This window comes from Macrobrachium nipponense, chromosome 4 (genome assembly GCF_015104395.2).
Source record: "Macrobrachium nipponense isolate FS-2020 chromosome 4, ASM1510439v2, whole genome shotgun sequence".
NCBI lineage: Eukaryota > Metazoa > Arthropoda > Malacostraca > Decapoda > Palaemonidae > Macrobrachium > Macrobrachium nipponense.
Window position 1 is genome coordinate 86800690 of NC_061100.1, and position 25996 is coordinate 86826685.

The 25996-nt window shown below is 43.6% G+C and overlaps 1 protein-coding gene across 3 annotated transcripts in view; it reads left to right on the top strand.

Moving 5' to 3' along the window:
- Nucleotides 1-25996, top strand: part of LOC135210986 (transmembrane protein 17B-like) — a 708558-nt gene that overhangs the window by 600309 nt on the left and 82253 nt on the right. For all 3 annotated transcript variants that reach the window (XM_064243987.1, XM_064243985.1, XM_064243986.1), the window contains exon 3: nucleotides 25587-25690. In XM_064243987.1, the coding sequence (XP_064100057.1) occupies nucleotides 25587-25690 (104 nt within the window). The remainder of the gene's footprint in view (nucleotides 1-25586; nucleotides 25691-25996) is intronic.

Sequence of the window (25996 nt, forward strand, 5' to 3'; positions counted from 1 at the left end):
TAAAGAAAGCAAACAATATAAAGCACTTAACATTAACTTATATTAAACATAGTAATATCCAGTAAAGCAATGTAAATTAACACAACAGATTCACTTAAGTAAGATATTTACATAATATACAAACACATTGTGTCCTACCCTAGCATAAAAATAAGGGTAGGGACACTGAAGTTACATTATAAGTACATAGTGTGGATGTCCCTAGCAAAAAATAAGGGACAATCCCACCAATATGATCTCAGCGGCTAAGGCTAGAGTATCCGAGTAGCATGGCGATGGGGTGAGGCATGTTGGACGAGGTAGGTAGAAAAGGAGACCTGGATCTATACTATGACTACTATACAGTATCAGGAGAAAAACAATGTTTCCCGCTGCTACTGCAGAAAATTTTAAAGATTCCAAGGACTTTAGGTAGTGACGTTTAAAGACTGTCGGAGATTTCCATCCAGTATACTTTTTAAGATCCTCAAAGTTCATATGTTGAAAGTAGTTAATTGAGGTGGCTACTCCTCTGATGTCATGTGCTTTAGGAAATGAATCAGGATTGGCTTGTTTAATGAAGTAAAGGATCTGTTGTCTAATTCCTTTTACCGATAAAGTACCACCTTTTTCTCTCATAAAGAGAGAACCTGAGGATCTTGAGGATGTGCGAGATAGAAAGGCTCTTAAAGTTGCTACTGGGCAGAGAGAAGGATCTTGCAGAAGTGGGATGACTTTCCAAGGAGCCCACCTTGCAAGAGGATCCTCATTTTTAGCCACACTTACGATCCGGAGCAAGCAGAAACTTCTCCTGAGGGTTGGGGAGAATTCCACATGACCCCGCATCTCTGGATAGAGCCGACAGTTCTGAAATTCTAGCTCCTGAAGCTAGGCTTAAATAAGAATAACGTCTTTCTAAGAAGCATTATGAATGTACAAGACGAGTTGTCAGTATCTGATGCTAGTTTGAGGACAGCATTTAAGAACCATGAGGCTGCAGTAGGCCTTTGAGAAGGTCTAAGTCTAGCACAGCTTTAGGAATAGACGTAAAGTAAGATTCTGTTAGGTCTATCTGGAAACCCAACTGGAAGATCTTCCTCAAAGCCGATTTATGAGTAGTAATAGTGCTAGCTGCTAAACCTTTTTCAAACAGGGATCTGAAAAAGGATATAGCTAGTTAACTGTTATGGTTTGTTAGTGTTTGATTCTTTCAGGAAGGATGCTAATTTTTTTAACAGCTGAGTCATATTGTCTAATAGTGACCTCTCTTATCTGATTCTAGGAAGAGGATGTTTTGTGGATCAATGTTAGCATCTTTGTTAGCCGCAAACTTCATGAAGTCCATAAAGTTAGGGTCTGAAGAATTCCTGAGGAAGCGAACACAGTCCTCATTTGTACTGATTGTGACAGCTTGGGATTGGGAATCCGTTGAGGTCGGAGACCCAATTCCAGAAGCAGAGATACCAGTTGCTCTTGGGCCAGTCTGGAGCAATCAGAGCTACTAGTCCCTTGAAAGTCCTCAGCTTGCTCAAGACTTTCAGAAGAAGATTCACTGGAGGAAAGACATAATTTTCCTCCACTGATTCCAATCTAACGACAGGGCGTCCGTCCGGTGGCATAGCCAGAGGGTCCAGGTTGGGGGCCACATAGCAAGGGAGCTTGTGTTTGTTTGTGAAGCGAAGAGATCCACTTGGAGACCTGGGACTCTCCGGCATATCCACTGGAATGACCTGTCGTCCAGGGACCATTCTGATTCCAGAGGGACCGACCGGGACAAAGCGTCTGCTATCACATTTCTTACCCCGCAGGTGAGTGGCAGACAGAATGCCATTTGTGTTTGTGCTAGTGCAAAGATGGCTATCATGACATGGTTCACATGTTTTTGGATTTGGACCCTCCTCTGTTGATGCAATGAACTACCACTGCACTGTCCAAAAACTAGTCTTAGATGAGACTTTTTCGGGGGAAGAAAGTCTCTTCAGGTAAGAAATACTGCCATTGCTTCCAAGACGTTTATGTGGAGCTGGCGGAACTGAACTCGCCAGTCCCCTGAACTGTTTGAATTGAGAATATCCCCCACCCGGACAGGGAGGCATCCGTGTGAATGGTTAACACTGGAATGGGATATTGAAGGGGTACTAGTTTGGCCATTCTTCACTTTGTCCATGGCGGAGCTGATTGCGAAGGATCTGTGGAAATTACTGACAACTTGTCTCGAGATTTGGCGTTTGCTCTCGATCGCCAAACTCGGTTTATATCTTTCAGCCTTGTTTCTTTCAAAAGGATGTCTGTTACTGAGGCAAACTGAAGAGAACCTAGGATTCTTTCCTGGTTTCTCCTTGATGTTTGTTTGCATTTGAGAAATTGTTTCACAGACTTGGCTATTTCTTTCCGTTTGACCACCGGAATTGACAGATTGTGGGAAGACAAATCCCATTGGATTCCTAGCCACTGAAAACGAGACTCTGGAGTAAGTCTGGATTTCGTCTTGTTTATCTGGAACCCCAGATGTTCCAGAAATTGAACTACCTTTTTCGTGGCTTTGAGACATTCCTCGACCGTTGGTGCCCAGATCAACCAATCGTCGAGGTATGCTGCTACCATTATCCCTTGAGTTCTCAATTGTTGAACCACCAATTCTGCTATTTTCGTGAATACCCTGGGGGCTACATTCAGACCGAAGGGCATCACTTTGAATGAGAACGTCTGATTTCCTAGTTTGAAGCCTAGGAATGGGCGGAAGTGCCTGGCTATAGGGATATGATAGTATGCGTCTGTAAGATCGATGGAGCATGTGACGGCCCCACAGGGAAGTAAGGTCCTTACTTGCGAGATGGTAAGCATTTTGAACTTGTCGCAACGAATGAAAGAGTTTAGCCTTGACAAGTCTAAGATTACCCTTCTTTTTGTTGAGCCTTTCTTTGGCACGCTGAATAAGCGACCTTGAAATTTTAGATGCTTGACTCTCGCAAATAGCTCCTTTCTGAAGGAGTTCCCTCGCGTAATCTGTCAATTCCTTTGATGGCTCCTGATAAAATGATTTGATTGGAGGGGGATCTTTGATCCAACTCCAACCCAATCCCTTGGACACGATGCTCTGTGCCCATTTGCTGAACCTCCACCTGTGACGGAAGAGGAACAGCCTCCCTCCTACCTGGGGAGCCTCACTGTTGTTGGGCGGGTTGACCTCCGCGCCCTCCTCTGAACTGCCTTCCCCTTGCCGCTCTTCCTGTGCCACGCTGGCAAAAGTGGCCTCTCGCTCTGCTACCTCTCGAAAGCCTATTAAAGGGAGGGTAAGCCTGACCTTCATACATAGGGTTGAAGGCCGGCGAGACTGCATAGGAGGTTGAGGGTTGCGACTGAGGGGCAACAGGAGGATGGGTTGGGCCTGTTTCGAGGTTGATGGTTGTCCCTGTTGGGTAACTGGGACGGCCTGAACGAACTGCTGTTGCTGCTGATGTTTCTGGTAAGGCTGGAACCTTTTACCAGACTTCTTGAGTTTCTTACCAGCAGCAACCAGCAGCAGGGGCGGATTCTTGTTTCCTCTTAGAGGAGATGCCCCACCTAGCTCTAAGGCTCTGGTTGAGCCTAGCAGCCTCATGGTGCACCTCATTCACAGCGGACTCTGGGAAGAGGTCCGCCCCCCACATGCTGGAAGCCAGGAGTCTATTAGGTTCGTGCCTAATAGTGCACTCCTGCAGAACGGGCTTTCGGCAGTTCCTCCTAGCTTGGAAGAAGTCGAAAGCATCCGTCTGAACTGTTTGGAGCTGAGACTTGGCCAGAATCTTGAATAGCGGTTCTGTGCCATACGATAGTGCCGCCATTTCGGTGATAATTAAGGAGTTGAGGGACCTCCCAAACCTAGTTCGAGCATCGAACTCTGCCTGGATCAAAGTATCAGGCAGCCTTGGAAGCTTTTCGCCAAACTGGTCCATTGCACAGTCTGGTTTAAGCTTACCAAGCGTGAATGTGGCAGGCAAGTTCTCCCACAATTCTCCAAAGGCTGGAAAAAGCGGAGAAGTAGAATCCGCTTCCCTCAGCTGTGGCATGGGCTCATCCTTGAGGACTGCCTGAAGAGTCGCTTCCACTATTTTGGTAGCGAACGGAAGAGAAGCCTCCTCCTCCGTCGCAAAAATAGTGAAAGGACTCTTGAAAGCCTGGAGCTTAGTGTTGGTACACTCCCAGTCCTCCAGGCAGTGAACCCATTCCCGCTGTGCGTGCTCTCTACTATATAGCACGTTTTCTCGGGAAATCTTGTCCTCCCTAGTGAGGGCCGCCACGGTCAGCCTAGCATATCCAATGAAAGGCTGAGTCAATCCCGGAGGATAAAACTCGAAGTCCTCAATCCTTCGAGTTCCACACTCCGGGACAGAGATCATACCATCCTTGAATGGAGCGTAAGCGGCCACTCTCCATGGGTTATCCATGGAGAAGGCTGGTAGCGACTCATAAGGAGGTAGCTGGAGAATGCCAGCACCTGCTACTGGGGAGATTGGATGAGGAGCCTGAGAAAGCCCAGCTACTCGGTCCTCATTCTCTCTAACTCTGTTAGAGAGATCTTGGATGGACTGGCCCGACTGACTAAGGGTGTTTGACAGCTGCGCAAACATCTGTTCAAACTTGGTTCCGAGGGCGGAGACCTGCGAGCCTACCATCTCTCCTACCTGTTGCATCACCCGCTGAGAAGGGCAGTGGGATCAAAGGCGCTCGGTCCCGCTACTCCAACCGGCGTTGCCGGAGTGGATGCGGTGGAGGCCGGAGAAGGCATTGGCTCAGCTGGAGCGCGAGCCTTCTCCTTAGAAGCCTTGCTTCTAGAGCTCTTGGAGTACGAAGAGCTCGGCTTAGCCTTCACCAACCCGCGTCAGCACAGGAAGTCGAAGACTTCTTTACTGAAGAAGACGACGACGACTTCTTAGAAGTCGTCTTGTGGAGGGTCTTCTGTTCTCTCTGTCCCTTCACCTTTGGGGGTACAGAGAGAGCAGGAGAGCGGGTAGGGATCTCAGATCCCGTAAAGCCTTGAAAAGAAGCAGTAGAAGGGACAGGAGAAGATCCAGGAGCGCCCAAGGAAAGACCTTGGGCGCCCGACACACCGTACCTCAACCAACAAATCCTCCGCCCCTACCGCCATAGGTTCGATGTTCAGGTCCAAAGTTGTGACGTCTGGGACCGGCTCGTGCGTGGCCACGGACCCGAACGACTGCTGCACCTCTTGCTGTATGAAAGCGATGAGAGGGGCTGCTGAGATAGGATCATCGTAGCCTGTTGATTTGCCGCCGGGGAAGATCTGAACGGCCAGCTTCTTATCCAAGATGTACGGCTGGCCCTTGGCGGCGTTCTTCCCGAAGCCGCCCACCCAAGCCTTCAGGGTTGCTAGGGCGACTTCCTTCACGGCGGCAGCCTGAAAGAGAAGGCGAAATGAAGCTTCTAGTGGCGGGGACGGGGTTTAACAAGCTTATGACTAAGTGTTATTAGTAAAACGATAAAGAAGTCTAAAATCGACTTAACCCCCGCCACCGCTGACTGACAAGGTCATAGCAAATGGTGCAGGCTTCTGGGTGCCAGACGATCATGGCGTTGTGGGTCGTGGCACACGGGGCGTGAATCCTGCACTCATCGTGGGCGCAGGGGTCGTAAAGCGTCGCGTTACACCCCAGGACCTGACAGTTGGTAGCCTGTAAGTGGAAAGATACATAAGTATCAGGAGAACACTTACAGCCTAACAATTGCTCCGCTGCATGCCGGAGCGTGACAGTTAGATTAAACCAGAGCCCCGCCATAATACGTGTAAGGTAACTAGGCGGTTGGAGTTGTCTAAGGCTACGCCGGAGACAAGAGAAAATATCCAACCAGGTGTGGTGGTGAGCCCCATGAAACCACGACGGACAACGACGGAGATGGTATACACACAGTTAGATAATACTAGAATTCACCGTAAAACTAGGGTATATCCTTATATTTATAGCAAAATATATATAAATCTTTTCCCCGTCTACTAGAAGAGTGCCTGGTAAGAAGCAAGCTCTCCTCCTGTAGCGGGAAAAAGGCAGGACATAGTAGGTAAGCAATAGACCACTAGTAGTGACCACCCCGCCCGCTGGCGGAGCCAGACGAACTATAACCAAAGGGGGCCCCGGCTGCAGCGGAGGCTCCGTCCGTTACAGTAGGGGGAAAGGTGGGACTGAGCAATGGGGGGGGGGGGGGGTTGGGGGGGGGGGGGGGTTCCCGGCGTAACACGGCGGGAGAGAGAGAGGGGGGGGGTGGCCTACTCCTCCCCGTCCCAACAACTACCCGCTCGGTGACCCGGTACCCAAGACAAGTGGTCGCCCTATACCCCAGCTGGGAGGGAGCTCCTGGCCTCCTCAGAGAAAGAGGGAGGAAGGCTACTGTGGTTGTCATGGTAACCAAGGAGTCCCCCAGATACCCCTCCCTATACCTGGTAGGGAGGGAAGGGGAAGGGTGGGTAAGGTGCTATGGAACACGTGACCGCAAGTGGCCTAAGCCGCGATAGCAAACACAACCGTGGAAGGGCCACGTGAACCAGACTGTACCAACTCATGGGACATTGCACCTAGGCTAGCCTAACACCCTAAATAAAACTAAAATTACATCGTAAAAGTGAAAGACACTTTTAGTAAAAGAAAAAGAAGCCCAGGAGGAGGCAAACTGTTCGAGGAACAGTTGACTACTCGGAGCCAGCGATAGCCGATGAAGAGCAAGAGCCGGGATGCTGGGCCAGAAACACAGAATAGCCCTAAATACCAAACTAAGAGAAATGGTAAAAGGGCTGTCCTAGCTATAAAAACGATGTAAAAAACGATGAACGTGATAAAGTAAGCCCATAAGTATAAGAAGTCCCAGTATGGAAGACCGGGAATTCTTAACATGAGGCGGCATGGCGCCGCCACGAGTCGACCGGGAAACCGTATATGACCTATTAGAAGGAAAATACAGGCACTTAACTTAGCCGATGCGATGGCAGCACGTTCCATGGTGAATAAGGAGATAAATCCAAAGATAACACGGCACGAAAGAAAAAAGCGTACAACGTGTACCGTCTAATGATTAAGGATGACCGCTAGGGGCGCTGCTGTCCGTAGCGTCGGTAGTAGTAGTAGTAGCGGCCGCATCACCCCTTAGTATCAGCTCTCTCTGGTGGGGATTTTAGATTGGAAGGTCTAAATGGTGAATGACTCGTGGTAGTGTTCCCACTCCGCCCCTATTCTCATACGGGACACTTCTTTTATAGATGTGAGCGAGTCAGTTTTACTGACATTTTCTTAATTTTGTTTTTCTCTGGTAATTTTAGATTAATTTTGCCTAGAAAGAATGATATTAAGGATACTTTCATAGGCCGACACGAGCTGAGCCCAGAAAAGGATATGGCCAGATTCGTGGTCATGGTTTGTGCATTAGAGTCCCTCAGGAATACAGCTGGTTTTTTAACTGCTGAATCATATTGACACAACGTCGATTCCCGTTTATCAGATTCTAAGAATAAGATGTTCTAGAGAGAGAGGCTTCAGCCTTTCAGACCCACTGGTTTTGCTATGACACACCCCCCTGGCTCCTCCCCCTGATAGTCGTAAAAGCACCAAAAACACGGCCCATCGGGGCGGAGCAACCAGAGAAGTGGCGAGTTGACAGGAATCAAACCCCGCCATATTTGAAGTTGACAGGACACAGGCAACACCTGTTACACCTCACCATTACTACAACCCTCCCTTAATTATTGTTACGAGGGACAACGACTTAATCAACTAATTAAAATGTCCAAAAAAGTCGTAGTATCAGCAGATGTGCATAATCTCAGCGAAACTAGCGATGATGACAATATTACCACCGGCAACAAACCCAAAAAGAAGAGAGGTCCCAAAACGGAAGAAACCAGCCAGGAACCTTCCAATAGTGAAATTCTTCAATTGTTATTATTACAGAATCAAACATTATTGAAACTAGTGGAGAAAGGTAAGGTTTAATATTCTGTTTTTATATAAAAACGTCTCGGATAGCAGCGGATATAGACTGATGACGTCACAAGCATGGCAGTAAAAGGTAAACAATGAGCCGGAACAGACCGTGCGGTAGTTATAATCGTAAAAAGTTAGATTAGATAAATTTCGAGACCGAAGTACATTATCATATAATCCTAAACTATGTGTAAAGTGAGCCTAAACATTATAAGGACTAGATACTTATATGACAAAGGTAATTAATGTTGTAACGTAAAGTGGGTGTTAACTAGTTTTGCCTTACGACTGAGTAGCCTAACTAGCCTAACTTTTCTAACTTTGAAGTTTAACATACTACGTCAATCTAGGCTACTATTATCCAGTATTCGCACTTCCGCCTATCCCACCGAGATCCCTATTCGTCGACATTTAAACTGGAGGGGTTCCTGTCAAAGGCGGTATAATGGCGCCTACCTCAGCTAATGGGTAAATTTTATATCACACTCGTTTCCTTTGGATAATAATGTTTACCCCTTACCATTGAGGAACTGCGTCTTAAGAATTTCTGACAGGTCGGCTATATAAATATATAAGATGATTACTGTAGAGGCTATATAAATTTAAGTATGGATATTAGTGAGAGGATTGCCGATTGACCTGAATTAGTAACCGAATGAAGGCCATTTGAGCCTAGAACCCCCCGATTGCCTGGCTTCAGCCTTCTAGGTCTGCTGCTGTCCAACTTGATTGTAAATTCATGAGCCATATTATAGACACAGTTAAACTTTTATTATCAAAATTAAGTCTAGGTTTTCACTCCTATTGCAGAAGTGGTTCGACTGCAAAAAGGAATGACAATACTCCTCCTCCTAGCGCCCATCGCCGTAAAGTAGATTTACCTGAGAATGCAAATGAAGAATTATTTACAACTTATAATGAAGATAGTAGTGACTATGAAGAATTTAACCCGCTTACCTTTAACAAACCTATTCCTACTTATATATCTAACAATTTTAATGCTGTGCCCTCCATTCATATAGATGGGAAAATACAATTGAATGACTCCCTAATTGCATTAACATTAAGTGAAGGAGACAAAAACTCTCATGATCAATTCTTTATTTTGTAATCATAATAAAGAACTTGCAGACCTTTTCAAATTGATAAATTTGCCAAAGTTGAACTTTTGGCCAAGTGGCAGGTTGTTTAAATGAAGATTTCAAGAAAAAAATTTCACTTTGATATTGAAAACATTAAAATGGCTATATCTTACTTTTCAAGGACATGCAGCTCTGGCACAATTAGCTTACCCCTCTAAGATTAACGATATTGATTTCATTACTAAAGTGATAATTGAGCCTTTCAGGAAACACATTGATCTAATTAAAAGTTTAATCCGATCATTCAGAAGTAGATCTTTACCCAGGAACCTCAATTTAGATACGAGAGATGCTATTATTAAAGCTGAAACTAATTATATATGGGTCTTATCAGATGATCAAAGGAAAGCTATTGCTTCGTGCTTTCAAGGCGGTCCCCTTCCTAGAGGAGGGGACATTACCTCTAGAGGTGGAAGGTTCAACTTTGGCAAGCATCAGGGCTACCCAGAGGGAAATTTAATTTTTACAGAGGATTCAGGGGAAGCTTTGGGTTCAGGAATAGGTTCAATCCCTACAGGCGCAGGTATCAAGAGAGGTGGCCGAAGAGGGGGAAGGAGTACAGGGGGGACAGACAGCAATTAATTCAGATGTCAAAGATAAGAAACAAAACTAATTATGCTTAATTCTTAATACCATCGAGCCCTGCTGGGACCAAGAGGAAAATAACCTGGAGCTACACAGTAAAAATAAAAATTTGGCAAAGGTACCCACTAACAATTCAATGATATTAGAAGAGTTAAATTTCCCTACAGAAGCCTCTAGCTCCAAGGAAACCTCTCACGCCCCTCCAGTAAGTGGGATAGGTAGGTCGTTGACAAATAAATTAAAAATTGGCAAAAACTCCCAAATTCTTCTTTTGCATGCAACTTGATCAGTAAGGGTGTGAGACTCCCATTTAGCAATAAAAATAAGGCTCAAAAGACTTTGAAAAGATTAGGGGTTGATAGATATTATTCTCCTAGCAAGAGAATAATACTAGAGAGAGAATGTAACAGATTACTAGACCTAGGGGTAATAGAACAAATTAACAGAAATGCTTTTTATTACTCTAACCACATATTTTACAAGCTTAAACCCGATGGGAGCATTCGCCTAATCTTCGATATGAAATTAATATTATGATCAAGAAACCTTCTTTCTCTATGCTGAAACCTAAAACTATATTCCCTTATTTGCATTTAAACAACTGGGCATGTAGACTTGATTTAAAGGATGCTTATTGGCACGTCCCTCTTCATTCAAGTGCTCAAAGATTCTTAACGTTCAAATTAGGAAACGTAAATTCAAATGGACGGTTGTTCCCTTCGGGTTAAAGACAGCTCCCTACATCTTTTCCAAACTAATGTACACAGTAGTTAAATACATTAGGAAGAAATATAATATACTCATCTTTATTGGCAGATGACTTTCACAAATGCGAGGCTCACATCCAAATAGTCATTGAAGTGCTCACGGAGCTGGGTTGGCAAATATCTATTAAAAAGTCTGTTATTCATCCAGTGCAAAAGATAGAGTTCCTGGGAGTTCATTATAACTTGGAGAACAAAACAATGAGACCAATGCAGAAAAACATTGATAAATGTATCAGGCTTGCCAATACAGTACCCAGCTTGAACAGGTCTGACCTCAAATTATATCAAAGATTGATAGGATCACTTAACTTCTGTTCCTACTACACCTTTTATGGTAGATACCATCTTAAATTCCTTCACAGGTTTCATAGATATTTTGCTAAAGGATATAGAATCATTCCTCCTTCTTTCAAATCCTTTCTAGAAGAATGGAAACAGACTAATATGTATAGTGATATAAACATTCCTAAATAATCAAGTAGATCTAGAACTATTCACAGATGCATCCAACTTTGGCTGGGGTGGAGCATTAGTAGGAGAACATAGCATACTCTCAACTAATAATACATGGCTACAAAATGAGAATACTCTGCACATTAACATTAGAGAACTACTTGCATGCATTTACTGTATAAAACACTTCAGAGACAAACTAAGAAACAAAGTAGTACTAATTCACATAGATTCACAAGTAACAAACTGTTGGGTCAAAAAACATGGTAGCATTAGGAACAAATCGGCCCAGGAGGCCATCAAAGTGTTACTAGACATCAAAGGAAAATACAACATAGACATTCAAACTAAATGGATTAAAGGGAAAAGCAATGTGATGGCTGATTCCCTATCGAGAGACTTTGGTTCCATACATCCAGAAGCCACTCTTGACGATAATCTATTCAATTTAATTTGCACAGATATGAATTTCTTTCCTGAAATAGACCTTTTCACCAATGGCTTTAATTCTAAATGTAAAAGATTTTGTTCTTCCGTACCCAACACAAAAGCAATTGGTAATAATGCTCTTCACATTAGCTGGGAAGGTTTCTTCTCCTCTTTATGCTTTTCTCCCAGGCTTCTTACTGCATAAAGTTGCTTTTAAGATATATAACGAATGTAATAACAACATGCTCTTCTGCACTATTTCCCAGGAAACGGAACCATGGTTTCCTCTAGTCGAAACAGTCTCCAAGGAATACCGGAAGTACAAAGTCAAAGCAGAAGGCTGCCAGATACTTCATATGGACTGTACCTTACCCTTAGCACAACACCACTTAAATTTGATCGCCTTCAGAATATAAAAGATCAACTACCTTCCATATTTCCTCCAGAGATATGCAACAAAATTACTTCCAATTTACGAGACAGCTCCTTGGCCAAGTACCAAAATCTCTTCAGTAGCTTTAAAGAGTTCATACACAATAAATATGGAAGTAACAACAAGTTCCCTCTTTTATCACTGCTACTCTATTTTAACGAATTAATAGACAAGGGCCTAGCGTACAACACACTAAAAGGATATCGAGCTGCTCTTGGACCAGTTTTGAAGGGATACTTTCCCAATTATTGTCTAGCAGAAGACAAGTATATTAAAGCTATGCTTGATGGAGTAAATAGAAGAAGACCCAGCAATTCTCATCAATTTCCAGGCTGGGATCTTGATAAAGTAGTTTCCTTCCTCAACACTACAAGAGATGATTCTATGCTGCTCATGATTCAGAAGACCTTATTCCTCGTAGCTTTGGCTTGCCCATTGAGAGCTAACCATTTAATCATCTATGTATCTCCAGGAGCACTTTCACACCAGAAACCATTGTGTTAAGGAACCACCCTTCCTTCATGGCCAAGAATCAGAGAAACAATTACACTCCTATTGAATTCAGCTTTAGGTGTCACCCTACAAAGCCAAAAATTTGTCCAGTTAGACAATTAAACTTTTATCTGAAGTACACAAATAAAATCTGTGCAGAAAGGAACATAGATAGGGAAGACCATATTTGGCTGGATGAAAACTTCAAGATCATGTCCCTTCCAAAGATGAGGCAGCTATTCAGGGACTGTATTTTCAGAGCTGATCCCAATGCCAGAAAACACTCCACCAATTTCCACTCTATCAGAGGTCAAGCAGCTTCAAGGATGATGTATAAGGGAGTTACGCTGCAAGAGATAATGACTAGAATGAATTGGAAAAGCAACTCTGTATTTGGGTCATTTTATGCTCTCCTCGGTCTACAGGGAGCTTTCGATGCAGTCGTTGCAGGACTTCATCTTCATGCCCCCTGAAGTATCGGGTGAGCAAAACCAGTGGGTCTGAAAGGCTGAAGCCTCTCTCTCTAGAACTGACAGTTTACTTGTGAACCTAAGTTCTGGAGAGAAGAGGCGAGGCCTTTCAGACCCAGGGTCTAATTCACCCTCCGACCCTACCCCGAAACCGAAAAGGTGAGACCATTCTGGAGGAAATAAAGAATTTGTAAAGTAACTACTACAAAAGTCAACAGCTTACATGTTTCTGAAGGCCAACCATAATATTTTTCAATTATTCATAAATTTCTTTAAGGTATACTTAGACTCGTTTCCTTGCATTTAGAGGTAATGCAACTTTTAGGTAACAAGATAGGAATATCTTGGAAAGGGGAGGTGAACTACTGTCACATTACGTATATTATCTTAGAATATAAAGAGGAATGGAAAATGTTAAAATTCACAAATTGGAACTTAAGTTACTACTTGTAGTAATTTGCAATCTCAAATAAATCTCACAACAGGAAAATGGAATGGTAAGTACAGATATACTTCATAGCAACTTGCAACTTCAAATATGGCGGTTTGATTCCTGTCAACTCGCACTTCTCTGGTTGCTCCGCCCCGATGGGCGTGGTTTGTGCTCTTTTACGACTATCAGGGGGAGGAGCCAGGGGGGTGTGCCATAGCAAAACCAGTGGGTCTGAAAGGCCTCGCCTCTTCTCTCCAGAACTTAGGTTCACAAGTAAACTGTCAGTTCTGGGGATCGATATTAGCATCTCATTGTGCCGCAAACTTCATGAAGTCCATAAAGTTAGGGCTTTCTGAATTCCTGAGGAAGCGAACACAGTCTGCGTTTGCACTAGTTGTGATAGTTTGGGATTGGGAATCCGTTGAGGTCGGAGTCCCAGTTCCAGTAGAAGTGGGAACCAATTGCTCTTGGGCCAATTGGGGGCTATTAGAGCAATGTGGCCTTTGAACGTCCTGAGTTTGTTCAGGACTTTCAAGAGAAGTTTCACTGGAGGAAAGAGTTAAATCTTCTTCCACACATTCCAGTCTATAGCCATGGCGTCCGTGGCATAAGCCAGAGGGTCCAGGTTGGGGGCCACATAACAAGTGAGTTTGTAGTTCGACTCGGTGGCAAAGAGATCTACCTGAAGCCCTGGTACTAGTTGACAGACTCAACTGAATGACAGCTTGTCCAGGGACCACTCTGACTCCAGCGGAACTGAGCGTGATAGCGCGTCCGCTACTACGTTCTTTATGCCCGCTAGATGAGTGGCGGACAGGTGCCATTTGTTCTTGTCTGCTAGTGAAAATATGGCTATCATGACATGGTTCACGTGGCTCGACTTGGAGCCTCCCCTGTTGATGCAGTGTACTACTACTGCACTGTCCAGCACCAGTCTGATATGAGATTTCTTGGCTGGATGAAGCTTTTCCAGGGTGAGGAACACTGCCATAGCTTCGAGTACATTGATATGAAGCTGGTGGAATGGTAGGGACCAGGTTCCCTGTACCTTTTTGTACTTTGAGTAGCCTCCCCAGCCACTTAGTGATGCATCTGTGTGGATCACTAAGGCCGGCGGAGGGAATTTGAGCGGAATTGTCTTTGACAAATTCTTGATCTCCGTCCACGGGCAGAGTCTCTTTCGTAAGATTGCTGGGATAGGGGCTAGTTTGTCCCGGGATCTGTTGTTTGCTCTTGAACGCCAAACCCGGTTTATGTCCTTTAGTTTGGCTTTCAGAAAACGTCCGTTACTGAAAGCAAATTGGAGAGAACCTAAGATTCTTTCTTGGTTCCTCCGGGACGTCTGCTTGCACTTGAGAAATTGTCTGGTTGCTTTGGCTATTTCTCTCCTCTTCAACGGTGGAATTGATAGAGTGTGGGAGTTTAAGTCCCATTGAATACCTAACCACTGGAAGCGGGACTCCGGTGTTAGCCGGGACTTGGTTTTGTTTATCTGGAAGCCTAGGTGTTCCAGAAACTGGATTAGTTTGACCGTTGCTTTGCGGCATGCTTCGATGCTTGTGGCCCACACGAGCCAATCATCCAGATAAGCTACTAGCATTATTCCTTGAGACCTTAGTTCTTGAACAACTGTCTCCGCCAGTTTTGTAAATATCCTGGGGGCTACATTGAGCCCGAACGGCATTACTTTGAAAGAGAAGGCCTGCTTTCCTTGTCTGAAGCCTAAAAACGGGCGGAAGTGTCTTGCTACTGGAACATGATAGTAGGCATCTGTAAGGCCCGCACCTGTGAAACGGTCAGCATCCGGAACTTGTTGCAACGAGTGAATAAGTTCAGACGGGACAAGTCTAAAATTATTCTTCGCTTGTTTGAGCCTTTCTTTGGCACGCTGGACAAGCGACCTTAAAATTTTAAATGCTTGACTCTTGACACTACTCCTTTTTGAAGGAGTTCCTGAGAGTACTCTACCAATTCCGCTGTTGGTTGCTGATAAAAGGTGTTGGATGGAGGGGGACCTTTCAGCCAACTCCATCCTAGACCTTTGGACACAATGCTTTGGGCCCATTTGCTGAACCTCCAACGGTGACGAAAGAGGAACAGCCTCCCTCCTACCTGGGGATCCTCACTGGTTTGAGGAAGGGCGTGCACCACGTCCTCCTTGGGAACCCTTGCCTCGGTTGGAGGCTCTTCCGCCGCCCCGTTGACGGAAGGCGCCTCTAGCTCTGCTACCCCTGCCAAACCTGTTGAAGGTCTGAAAGGACTGGCGTTCAAACACTGGGTTGTAGGCAGGGGAGACAGTGTAGGAGGTCGAAGCCTGTGCCTGTTGCGGTGATTGTGTCAGCAGCACAAACTGCTGTTGTGGCAGCGACTTAGAAGTTGAAGGTTGCGGTACTTGTGATACCGGAACCGCTTGTGCTAGAGTCTGCTGTTGAGGAGCCTGGAAAGGCTGGAATTTCCTAGGCTTCTTTTTCGACTTGGGATTTGATCCAGCGGACTCCGGTTTGTGTGTGGTGACCAGTTCCCAGCAAACCCTTAGACTCTGATTGAATCTGACTGCCTCGCAGTGAACTTCGTTCACTACAGAGGCCGGGAAAAGGTCAGAGCCCCAAATGGATGAGGCTAAAAGCTTGTTAGGCTCATGGCGGATCGTGGCCTCCGCAAGTACATGTTTCCTACAATTTCGCCTAGCTATGACGAAATCATACAAGTCACATTGCATCAAGTACAAAAGTGACTTGGCAATGATCTTGAATAACGGCTCTTCTCCGTAGATTAGAGCCTATACATCCGTCATAACTAGCGAGTTGAGGGACCTGCACAGCCTCATCCTGGCGTCATACTCAGTCTGGATGAGGTTGTCTGACAGCCTGGGCAATCTCTCGCTGAATAGAGTGATGGCGCAGTCCGGCTTCAGCTTACCCACCGAAAAGGTGGCCGGAAGATCTACCCAGTGATCATCAGTTCCGGGGAGCAGGAGGGAAGTCGGTTCTGTCTTCCGGAGCTGGGGCATGGTTTCGTCCTTCATCGCAGCTTGCAAGGTCAATTCTGCCACCTTCGATGTGAACAGGATGGGTGTATCCTCGTCCACGGTGAAGATCGAGAAGGGGCTCTTAAATGCAGTAACCTTGGTGTTGGTACACTGCCACTCCTCCAGGTTACGCAGCCATGCCTGCTGCGCTTGATCCCAGGAAAGAATTACCGTCTCTTTCAGGACCTTGTCTTCCCTTCTCATAGCTGCTTCTGTAAGGTGGACATAGCCTATGAAAGGGGGCTGTAATCTTTGCGGATGGAACTCGAAGTCCTCAATCCTTCGAGTTCCGCAGCCCTCGATCATCAGCATGCCGTCCACATAAGGAGCATAAGAAGCCACCCTCCAGGGGTTGTTCGGGGGTAAAGGCAGGAAGGGTAGATGAGTCCGGCATCAGCAATCTCTGAGCTGCCAGGCCGGACTGTGGAAGTCCTGTCAAAGCGTTTTCACGGAGACCTGCAATGAGGTTCTCCTGGGTAACCAGCCTGTCCGAGATAGCCCGGATAGACTGCCCTGACTCCTTTAGAGAAGATGAGAGTTGCACAAAGATCTCTTGGAACTTGGATTGTACCAAGTTCCTGACCATGCTACCCATCTGCTGCATAATATTGGCCGAAATATTTGCAGAGAAGGTGTCTGGGTCAAAAGGGGAAGGTTCTACCTTCTCCTTAGGAGTCCTGGGTCTGGCTCCCTTGGAGGTTGATGCCTCAGGGTCGGAGGGGAAGGGGTGAGCCCTCTCCTTAGAAGACTTAGACCTCGACCCTTTAGAGTAAGAAGTCAGCTTAGCCTTGTCAGCTCCGGGATGGTGAGCCGGAGACTTACGGGCAAGGCTGGTACCTGACTTCTTTGACAGGGACTTTTGCAGTGTTTTAAAGTCTCGCTTGCCTTTGACTTTAGGGATCGCCAGGGCGGACTTCGGTCTGACCGACTGAAGCCCCCCCGGTGAATCCCTGGAAAGAGGTTGAAGTAGAAGGGGGAGGAGCTCTAGATGGGCTCAAGGAAAGCCCTTGAGCCCCTACAGTACCTGCCTCACTCACATTCTTACCTGTGCCCATGCCTTCCACAGCCATGGGCTTGAGGTCCAGTTTCAGGGCAGCTACTTCCTTGGCGACCTCCTGCGTAGCAGCCTCCTCCGAGGGCTGGGAAACTTCCTCCTGGATGGAAGCAATCAGGGGAGCCGCCACTTCGGGGTCCACATAGGAGGTACTCTTCCCGCCGGGGAAGATGAGGGTGGCCATCTCCTTGGAGAGGATGTAGGGTTGGCCCTTTGGTAACATTGCGGCCAAACCCACCATCCCAGGCCTTCAGGGTGGCAAGAGCAGTCTCTCGGATCGCTTGGGCGCCCTGAAAGAGAGGGTTAGTATTAATACTGAAGATTACTTAAATTAAACTGTAACTTAACTTAATGGACATATCAAAGACTATATCTGTCATTGGTACTCATTGCATTACTGTGTAGACTTTGAAACGCCGCCCACCTCAGAGGAGACTTGGTCTACGAGCTCGTAGCATATCAGGCACATGGTGCCATACCAGGAACTCATTGAAGCGGATCGCGCAGGTGGCGTGGGTCCGGCAGACCTCGTGCCCACAGGGGTCTTGCAGAGCAGCATTACAGCCTGACTCCATACAATGGGTGACCTGTAAGTGAAATGATACATGAGTATCACCAATAACGTTCCGACTAAGTCCGTGATTGTGATATGTCATAACGCTGGAGTGTTCCGGTGTTAAAAGTAACAAGGTTCAATCTCTACCTGCTCTTTGACCATGTATTGTGGTGAGTCGTCCGACAGGATCGGTAGAACAGCTTGAAACAGTGTGTCTCTGGCGATGCCGGAGAACAATGTAGTCACTGAATCAGGATGACCACCTAATCCATACGCCGGAGCGAGGAGCAGTCCGAACACCGGGTGAGGAGCAGGAGGGGACCAACACAAAATCACGGAGTTTGATAACTCCGCCGTCAAAGAACATAAAACTAGAATAAGTTGGTGGATATCCTTAGCGGGATAGCGGGGATTCCGCCAAACTTAAACTAAAGATAATGGATGTTTTATATATATATGTAATACCATGCATGCAATAAGCGTACTCTTTTAGGGAGGCCGGAGCCTCCTTAGCAGATCACCAACCTAAAGCGGACCTGGCTGCTCCGGGGTCCTGATCCACCGGAGCGGGAGGGGATGGTGACTAGCGGTAGGAGAACGTGACCCAAGAGCCGAGGAGAGCCGAGCCCAACCGAGCCTGGTGGCCAAATGAGGCTCGGCCGAGCAGGGCTCCCCCCTACTCTACTGGGGAGAGCGGCAGGGAGCCGACCCGCTCGCTGAGAGCCCTCCACTCCAGCTACCTCCCCTGTCCCCCTCGAGAGAGGGAGGGAAGGGAGGATGCTCGGATCGGCTGCCTGAGACAGCGTGAGCGAGCGTACCTCCCCCCAAGTTGGGGGTAGAGGGACTGGAAGGACCGACGCTGGGTGGCTCATATGTGGTCGCTTGGAACTCTCTCGGCCGGGTGGTCAACCACGCGATGAGAAAGGCCAGCCAAAGCCGTCTCAAGGAACATGTGATATACAAAATAAACATCCTATCCTAACACGGGGGGAAAGGAAGAAAATTTTAGCTGGTAGAGAAAGAGAAATGTCCTGAAGAAGCTGGATCGAGCTAACCGAGAAGGATGGACGAGCCTGGCGACTCCGAGCAGCTAGCCTATATGCCGTGACAAAAAAACGCGGGGCATGCGGCCAGGGTGGATCGAGGACAAGGGAAAAGAACCAGAGTCCTTCGTATGGGTGCCTAACGAAGAAGTAACCTGACAACTAAAATAAACATGCATGCATGAAATTCTAAGCTGAAAGGAAACGACGCAGGCTACGAGCTGAGTGTGAGCTCGGATAACATCCCCCATGTGGATAAAGAACAAATCATCAATAAATGCATCACTGAAATCATAAGAATGTACTGCTAAAGAAGAATCGAGCCCAAACGGTAAAGGGGACCGAATGGGGCACGAAACAAAGTAACACGCGGGAGCGAGCGCGAATGGCGGCGTGAGGACGGTGCCGCATGGGACGCCGTCCATAACAACCTAAATAAATCGGTTAAACGTGCCCAGGGCAGTCCCTAAATGGTGTTAAACATTAACCGTCTTACGCCGACTGGACGTATTTTACGTCAACATTTTTTGTCTCCTGTGTGCCGACTGGACGTATTTTACGTCGACTTACAAAAGTTTTTTTTTAAATTCGCGGAAAAATACTTATAGGCCTACCAGCCTAAAACTTTTGAATCACGAGCCTTGGGGGATGCTGGGAGTTCACGGATCAAGGTGTTGTTTTGTTTACAATCGTTACGCTGGCGCGAAAGCGCAAATTTCTTTCTTACCGCACTAAAAAGTAAATGTGACACATCTCGGAAATTATTTTGTCACTTTGACATAATTTTTGTACCATTGTAAATTAGCCATTACATGAAGTATTATATATGAAAATGTGCGCATTTTTATGTAAAATACAACAATAAAATACTCATTATTGTAGCTTTTATCAGTTTTGAGATATTTTCATATAAATAACGATAATTGCCAATATTTCAACCTTTGGTCAACTTTGACTCTACCGAAATGGTCGAAAAATGCAATTGTAAGCTAAAAACTCTTATATTTTAGTAATATTCAATCATTTACCTTAATTTTGCAACTAATTTCGATTTATGGTGAATTTATGAAAAAACTTTTTCCTTATGTCCGCGCGGTAACTCTTCCGAAAAAAATCATACATGCGATTGTGGTAATGTTTGCACCATTTTAAAATTAGCCGTTATATAAAGTTTTATATATGGAAATGTCGCAATCAATTTCATGCACAATACAACTAAACAACCAATGGTTGTAAGCTTTTTATCAGTTTTTGAGATATTTTCATATAAATAACGATAATTGCCAAAATTTCAACCTTCGGTCAACTTTGACTCTACCGAAATGGTCGAAAAACGCAATTGTAAGCTAAAGCGCTTATATTCTAGTAATATTCAAACACTTACCTTCATTTTGCAACAAATTGGAAGTCTCTAGCACAATATTTCGATTTATGGTGAATTTATGAAAAAATAACATTTTCTTTACGTCCGCGCGGTAACTCTTCCGAAAAAAATCATACGTGCGATTGTGGTAATGTTTGCACCATTTTAAATTAGCCGTTACATAAAGTTTTATATATGAAAATGTGCGCAATTTCATGTAGAATACAACTAAAAATAATTGAAGGTTGTAGCTTTACTTATTTTTGAAATATTTGCATATAAATCACGGAAATTAAACTAGAAAAAAAACAACGTTATCCGGTCAACTTTGACTCCTACCGAAATTGGTCTTTCGAAAAAACGCAAGATTGTAAGCCTAAAACTCTTACAGTCTAGTAATATTTCAGTCATTTATCTTCATCTTGAAACAAATTCGAAGTCTCTAGCAAAATATTTAGATTTATGGTGAATTTAAAAAAAAATCTTTCCTTCCCTCCGCGCGCGGATTCTCCGCCACAAATCTCCGAAATGCGTATGTACCATTCTCGGAATATTTGCTCCGTTTCATATTAGGCATTTCATAGAGTTTTATATATGAAAATTTGCGCAATTTCATGTAGAATAAAACGAAAAATATTTGAAGGTTGTAGCTTTTCTTATTTTTGAAATAATTGCATATAAAAAATATATATATAAAAAAATTCGACATTCGGTCAACTTTAACTCGTCAGATATGGTCTAAAACTGCAATTGTAAGCTAATACTCTTACAGTATAGTAATATTCAATCATTTGTCTTCATTTTGAAAGAAATTGGAAGTCTCTAGGACAATATTTAGATTTATGGTGAATTTTTGAAAAAAATATTTGTTTACGTCCGCGCGTTACAAATTCATGCATTATTTTGTGATAATATTTTCTCTGTGTTACTTTTATCGTTTTACAATGTGTTATATACCAAAATGATCGCAATTTAGTGTAAATTACAACGAAAAAATAAGTAACTTGTTACCTTTAACCGTTTTGCGCACAGCGCGATTTGAATAAAATTATATATGAAATTTCGTTTTTGTGCTATCATATATCGCATTATTTATATATGATAATGATAATTTTTTTCATTTCTGATGGTTGCATACTAAACTTCAGCCAATGACAAAAAAAAGGAGCCAAAAATGAACTCTTAATCTTGACAACTAAGCGCGCTGTGATTTTTTGAAAAAAATATTTTTTCCGCTTCCGCGCTCACTCTGAAACACCTCCGGCACACGGGAGACAATTTTTTATTTACCGCTTTGGCGCAAGAGGGTTAATAGCAGTACTTAACTTGGATGCAGCAGAAGCTTGACATTCCATGACGAATAAGAAAGAATTCCACAGAGAACACAACACAGAGCGCAGAAAAACACGTGCGGTGTGGATCGTGCTATCGAAAGGAATGATGTCAGAGGCGCTCGCCGTTACGGTAGCGAGTAGTGGGCCTTAGATCAGCTCCTCTGTAGATGAGGGATGTTGAAGAAGGATGAATCTAAATGGCAAAGGACCTCTGGTAGTGGTTTCACTCGCCCCAGAAACCATACCGACACCTTAAATAAGGTGAGCGAGCCAGAATACTCTGGCATTTCCATATTAGCTTTTTTCTCTGGTATTATAGCAATATTTATACCTTAGAAATGTGTGCTAAAGGGACATTTCACGTAGCGACACAGGCTGGGCCCAGAAATGCCTGTAAATCGGTCCATGACCGACACTTAGCATACAAAAAGCTCCTACACCGGTAGGAAAGTTCACCTTTATTGAAATCTAACTAGGCTTTTGCCTCCATGAACGCCTCTATATCATCTGTAATCCCCTTGGTGTTCAAATAGTTATTCACCCCCTCAATAAAAATTTGCACTGGTTGTGAAAGAACTCCGTCTACAACCCCACAGAACAGGCTGACACATGCATCTACACTTGTAATCCTGTGAATCAGAGTCTGGTTACCACTTGCGTCAGCCATTTTGTTCTCTTTATGAAAACCCTTATACGAACTTCAACTTCTTCCCCGACCTCAGTAACATTAATATATTTATGCACACACAAACCCCAGCCCAGAAAATTAATAATAATCATACACCAATAAAAGATAAAATAAACATGCACCGCGCCCAACAAACTGCCATATAAACTCGTCCCTGCTCAGGTAATCAGCTGTGAAACAAAAAAAAAAAACAGGAAGAAGAAAAAAAAGTAAACCGCTTAACTCAGCATCCGTTCACACGCCTGCCACTGCCTTAGTCTCTCTCTCTCTCTCTCTCTCTCTCTCTCTCTCTCTCTCTCTCTCTCTCTCTCATAAGAGCGTAACCCACAATACCACTTTTCCCCCGTATTTTTTTTTACCACAAAACCACTAATGTCCACCGAATCTCGAGGGACATCAAAACAAAACACACTTTAGAGTAAATTAACACCAACAAAAAGAGGAAAAAAAAAGAAAGGAAAGGAAGGAAATATAAAATTAACATTCACGTCTTCATAGAAACAAACATCGGTACCTGTCTACACATTGCAAACGTGCGTAATTCATTCCTGTTATGCCACAAATACCCTCCAATACGCTATAAATACACTGTAATACCCCCCTTTGAACATAGAAACATGTCTTCACGCTAAACCGCTGCTAGAAAGACTGCCTGCACACAGCCGTTAAGTAAGCAATAATGCAAGTTTCCCGATACTTAGTTACAAACATTCCCCCAAAAATATGCCTACTCTATATATAGTCTCTTCGGAGGCGCTACCATGGCCTAATGAAACCTGTTTACCGCTGCCACCACCTATTAAACAAGTTTTTGGACCAAATGGCACTCGTTTAAACAAAGAATTAAACAAACTACTGACAGGCAACTACCCACCCTCGTGTGACAGAAACTCTCTGGGCGTTAGCTGAAATGCAGGCTAGGCCGAAATGAATTCCTGTAGATACAAAAATATACTTTTTATTTCCCAAATTAGCTAACATTAAAATGGAACAAAATCAATTAATGAAAATGGACTAAAATGAATTAACTCTGACCCCCCAAAAACATTAAACTATCGTTGTCCTCTCCCAAACATGTTTAAGTAAGTACCCCCTCTTATTTTTATTATGTCCAACCAACCACAACATTTTAACAAGTCAATCAAGTCTTAGAGAATCCATTTTTCTATATGTTGACATTGAACCCATCTGAAATAAAGAGACCACAATTATTACACCACTTTACCCATGAGAGTTAATCAAAAAGAATGTGTACCGCACCACACTTCTCTTTCTCCCACTTATGTATTTATTATCACTGCAAAGGTTAACTTTTTCAAAGTTCTGTCTTACGTTACCTTATTCGATGGGTCTGCAACACTTCTCAATACCTCTCAACACCTCTTCCAGGGGTGTTCCGCACCCTGTCACAAGTAATCAAAGAGTGTCCTCTCTTATTCTTATTTCTCATCACCAAAGCCATATATCGTTTGCTAGGAACACACATGCAGACACGCCCTGTGTGGCACCCAGCAACCAGGGGTGCCGCATGTCCAAAGCGTGTGATTTCCGAGGCGTCACTGACCTCAAATTGCATTGATCATCTTTCCTGGCTGTTTTGCATTTCAGCATTCTTTGAGGAATCCAGGGCTTGTCTCTAAGCGACCTGTCAACCGGAAAGAGCTGAGATTAACAATTCACTACCTCGCCTTTTTAAAATGTACGCAACATTCATTTTCAATACAAAATATCATCGTTATTTATCAGTTTTGAGATATTTTCATATAAATAACGATAATTGCCAAAATTTCAACCTTCAGTCAACTTTGACTCTACCGAAATGGTCGAAAAATGCAATTGTAAGCTAAAACGCTTATATTCTAGTAATATTCAAGCATTTACCTTCATTTTGCAACAAATTGGAAGTCTCTAGCACAATATTTCGATTTATGGTGAATTTATGAAAAAAATAACATTTTCTTTACGTCCGCGCTGTAACTCTTCCGAAAAAATCATACGTGCGATTGTGGTAATGTTTGCACCATTTTAAATTAGCCGTTACATGATGTTTTATATATGAAAATGTGTGCAATTTCATGTAGAATACAACTAAAAATAATTGAAGGTTGTAGCTTTTCTCATTTTTGAAATATTTGCATATAAATCACGATAAATAGAAAAAAACAATGTTCGGTCAACTTTGACTCTACTGAAATGGTCAAAAACGCAATTGTAAGCTAAAACTCTTACAGTCTAGTAATATTCAGTCATTTATCTTCATCTTGAAACAAATTCGAAGTCTCTAGCAAAATATTTAGATTTATGGTGAATTTAAAAAAAAATCTTTCCTTCCCTCCGCGCGCGGATTCTCCGCCACAAATCTTTACCTAATGTTTTTTTTTATTAAATGTATTGCATGAATAAGTTTTTCAATTTACAGCAACCTTTTACCAATAGAATACTTAAAGCACAAGGGGTAGAGGCTGACCAATAGGAGAGCAGGACCTTATGGGGTGACTAGCATCAGGAACCAATGGGAGAGCGGGAGGATGGTAGCAAGTTTACTCAGTTGGCGGCGCGGGAGTTTTAAAATTGTTCTCGGTGGTCCGGGCGAATCTCGGGAATTTACAGCAACAACCTTTCGTATCTTGAAAACTTTTCGTATGTAGAGCAGTAAAATTTTTCGCATTGGCTTTCGTAACTTGGATTTTTCGTAAGTTGAGCCTTTCGTATCTCGAGGTACTACTGTAGTTTAGTGGTCACTTTCCTCAATAGATGTAGATGCAGTTGTGCGTTGTTTACATTTTGACGGCACTATTCAAATGCCCTGTGATCACTGAAATTCATTCATTATTTTTTTTTTATCTCACCATCCTTTACAATCAAAATAAATTACAAAGAAACTAATAGCAATAATTATGAGATACCAAATTTAGAATATGAAAGTCACTGCCAAATAATGTGCAGATTCTGAGAAAAGTTTAGTACTGTATTGACTTAGTACGTATTGTATTGACTTACTAGTAGGCCAACTTGGGAATGTAAGCTAAATGTGTTAAATAAAGTACAGTGTTTTAAAGAAAAATATACATTGTGAAGTTATAAAATGATGAAGTTAAAATATATGAGTAATAAAATGATAAAAAGCATTGTCAGAACTTTGCCAAGTAGTAGGCTATGTTGGAAACTAGTTCTGTGTATAATGTACGTCTGAAAATTAATGCTATTAGTCAAAATAAAGAGAATAACATTTTTAGCAACAAATTTGTTTAAACAACATGGTCGCTGGAACAGAACCCTTTCGTTAAACGAGGAGTACCTGTAGTACATTCATATACAGGCATAATTAAAAATTTTCAGTATGTAATTAATTTTTTTTCTGATTCCGCAGGAAATGAGGTTGTATCCAGCCTTCCACTGCAGATTGTATTGTTCTTCTCTGCACTTTTTTTCCCCTTCTGGTTGATATCATCACTTACAATGTTTTCTGTTAAAGTAAGTGTACAATAAAAGTTTGTATTTTATATAGAAATTGAACCTCTTAGTTTTTTAATAAACTTTTTTTATCACCATAATACCATAAAATATGACAATTTGTCCAAAATTGCATTTTTCCTAACTATACAAACCTGAGGTCCTTTTACAATAGGAAGGTACTAGCGGCAGCTGGATAGGTCGTAAGCTTTCGAACAAGGGGTTCGTAGTTAACTGCTTGTCGACAGGCGCGCGCGCGCGACTGGGAGGTAAACAAATCACTTTTTGCTTTTGGCCCAAGCAAAAAACTGCAGAGTGAGGGGTGGC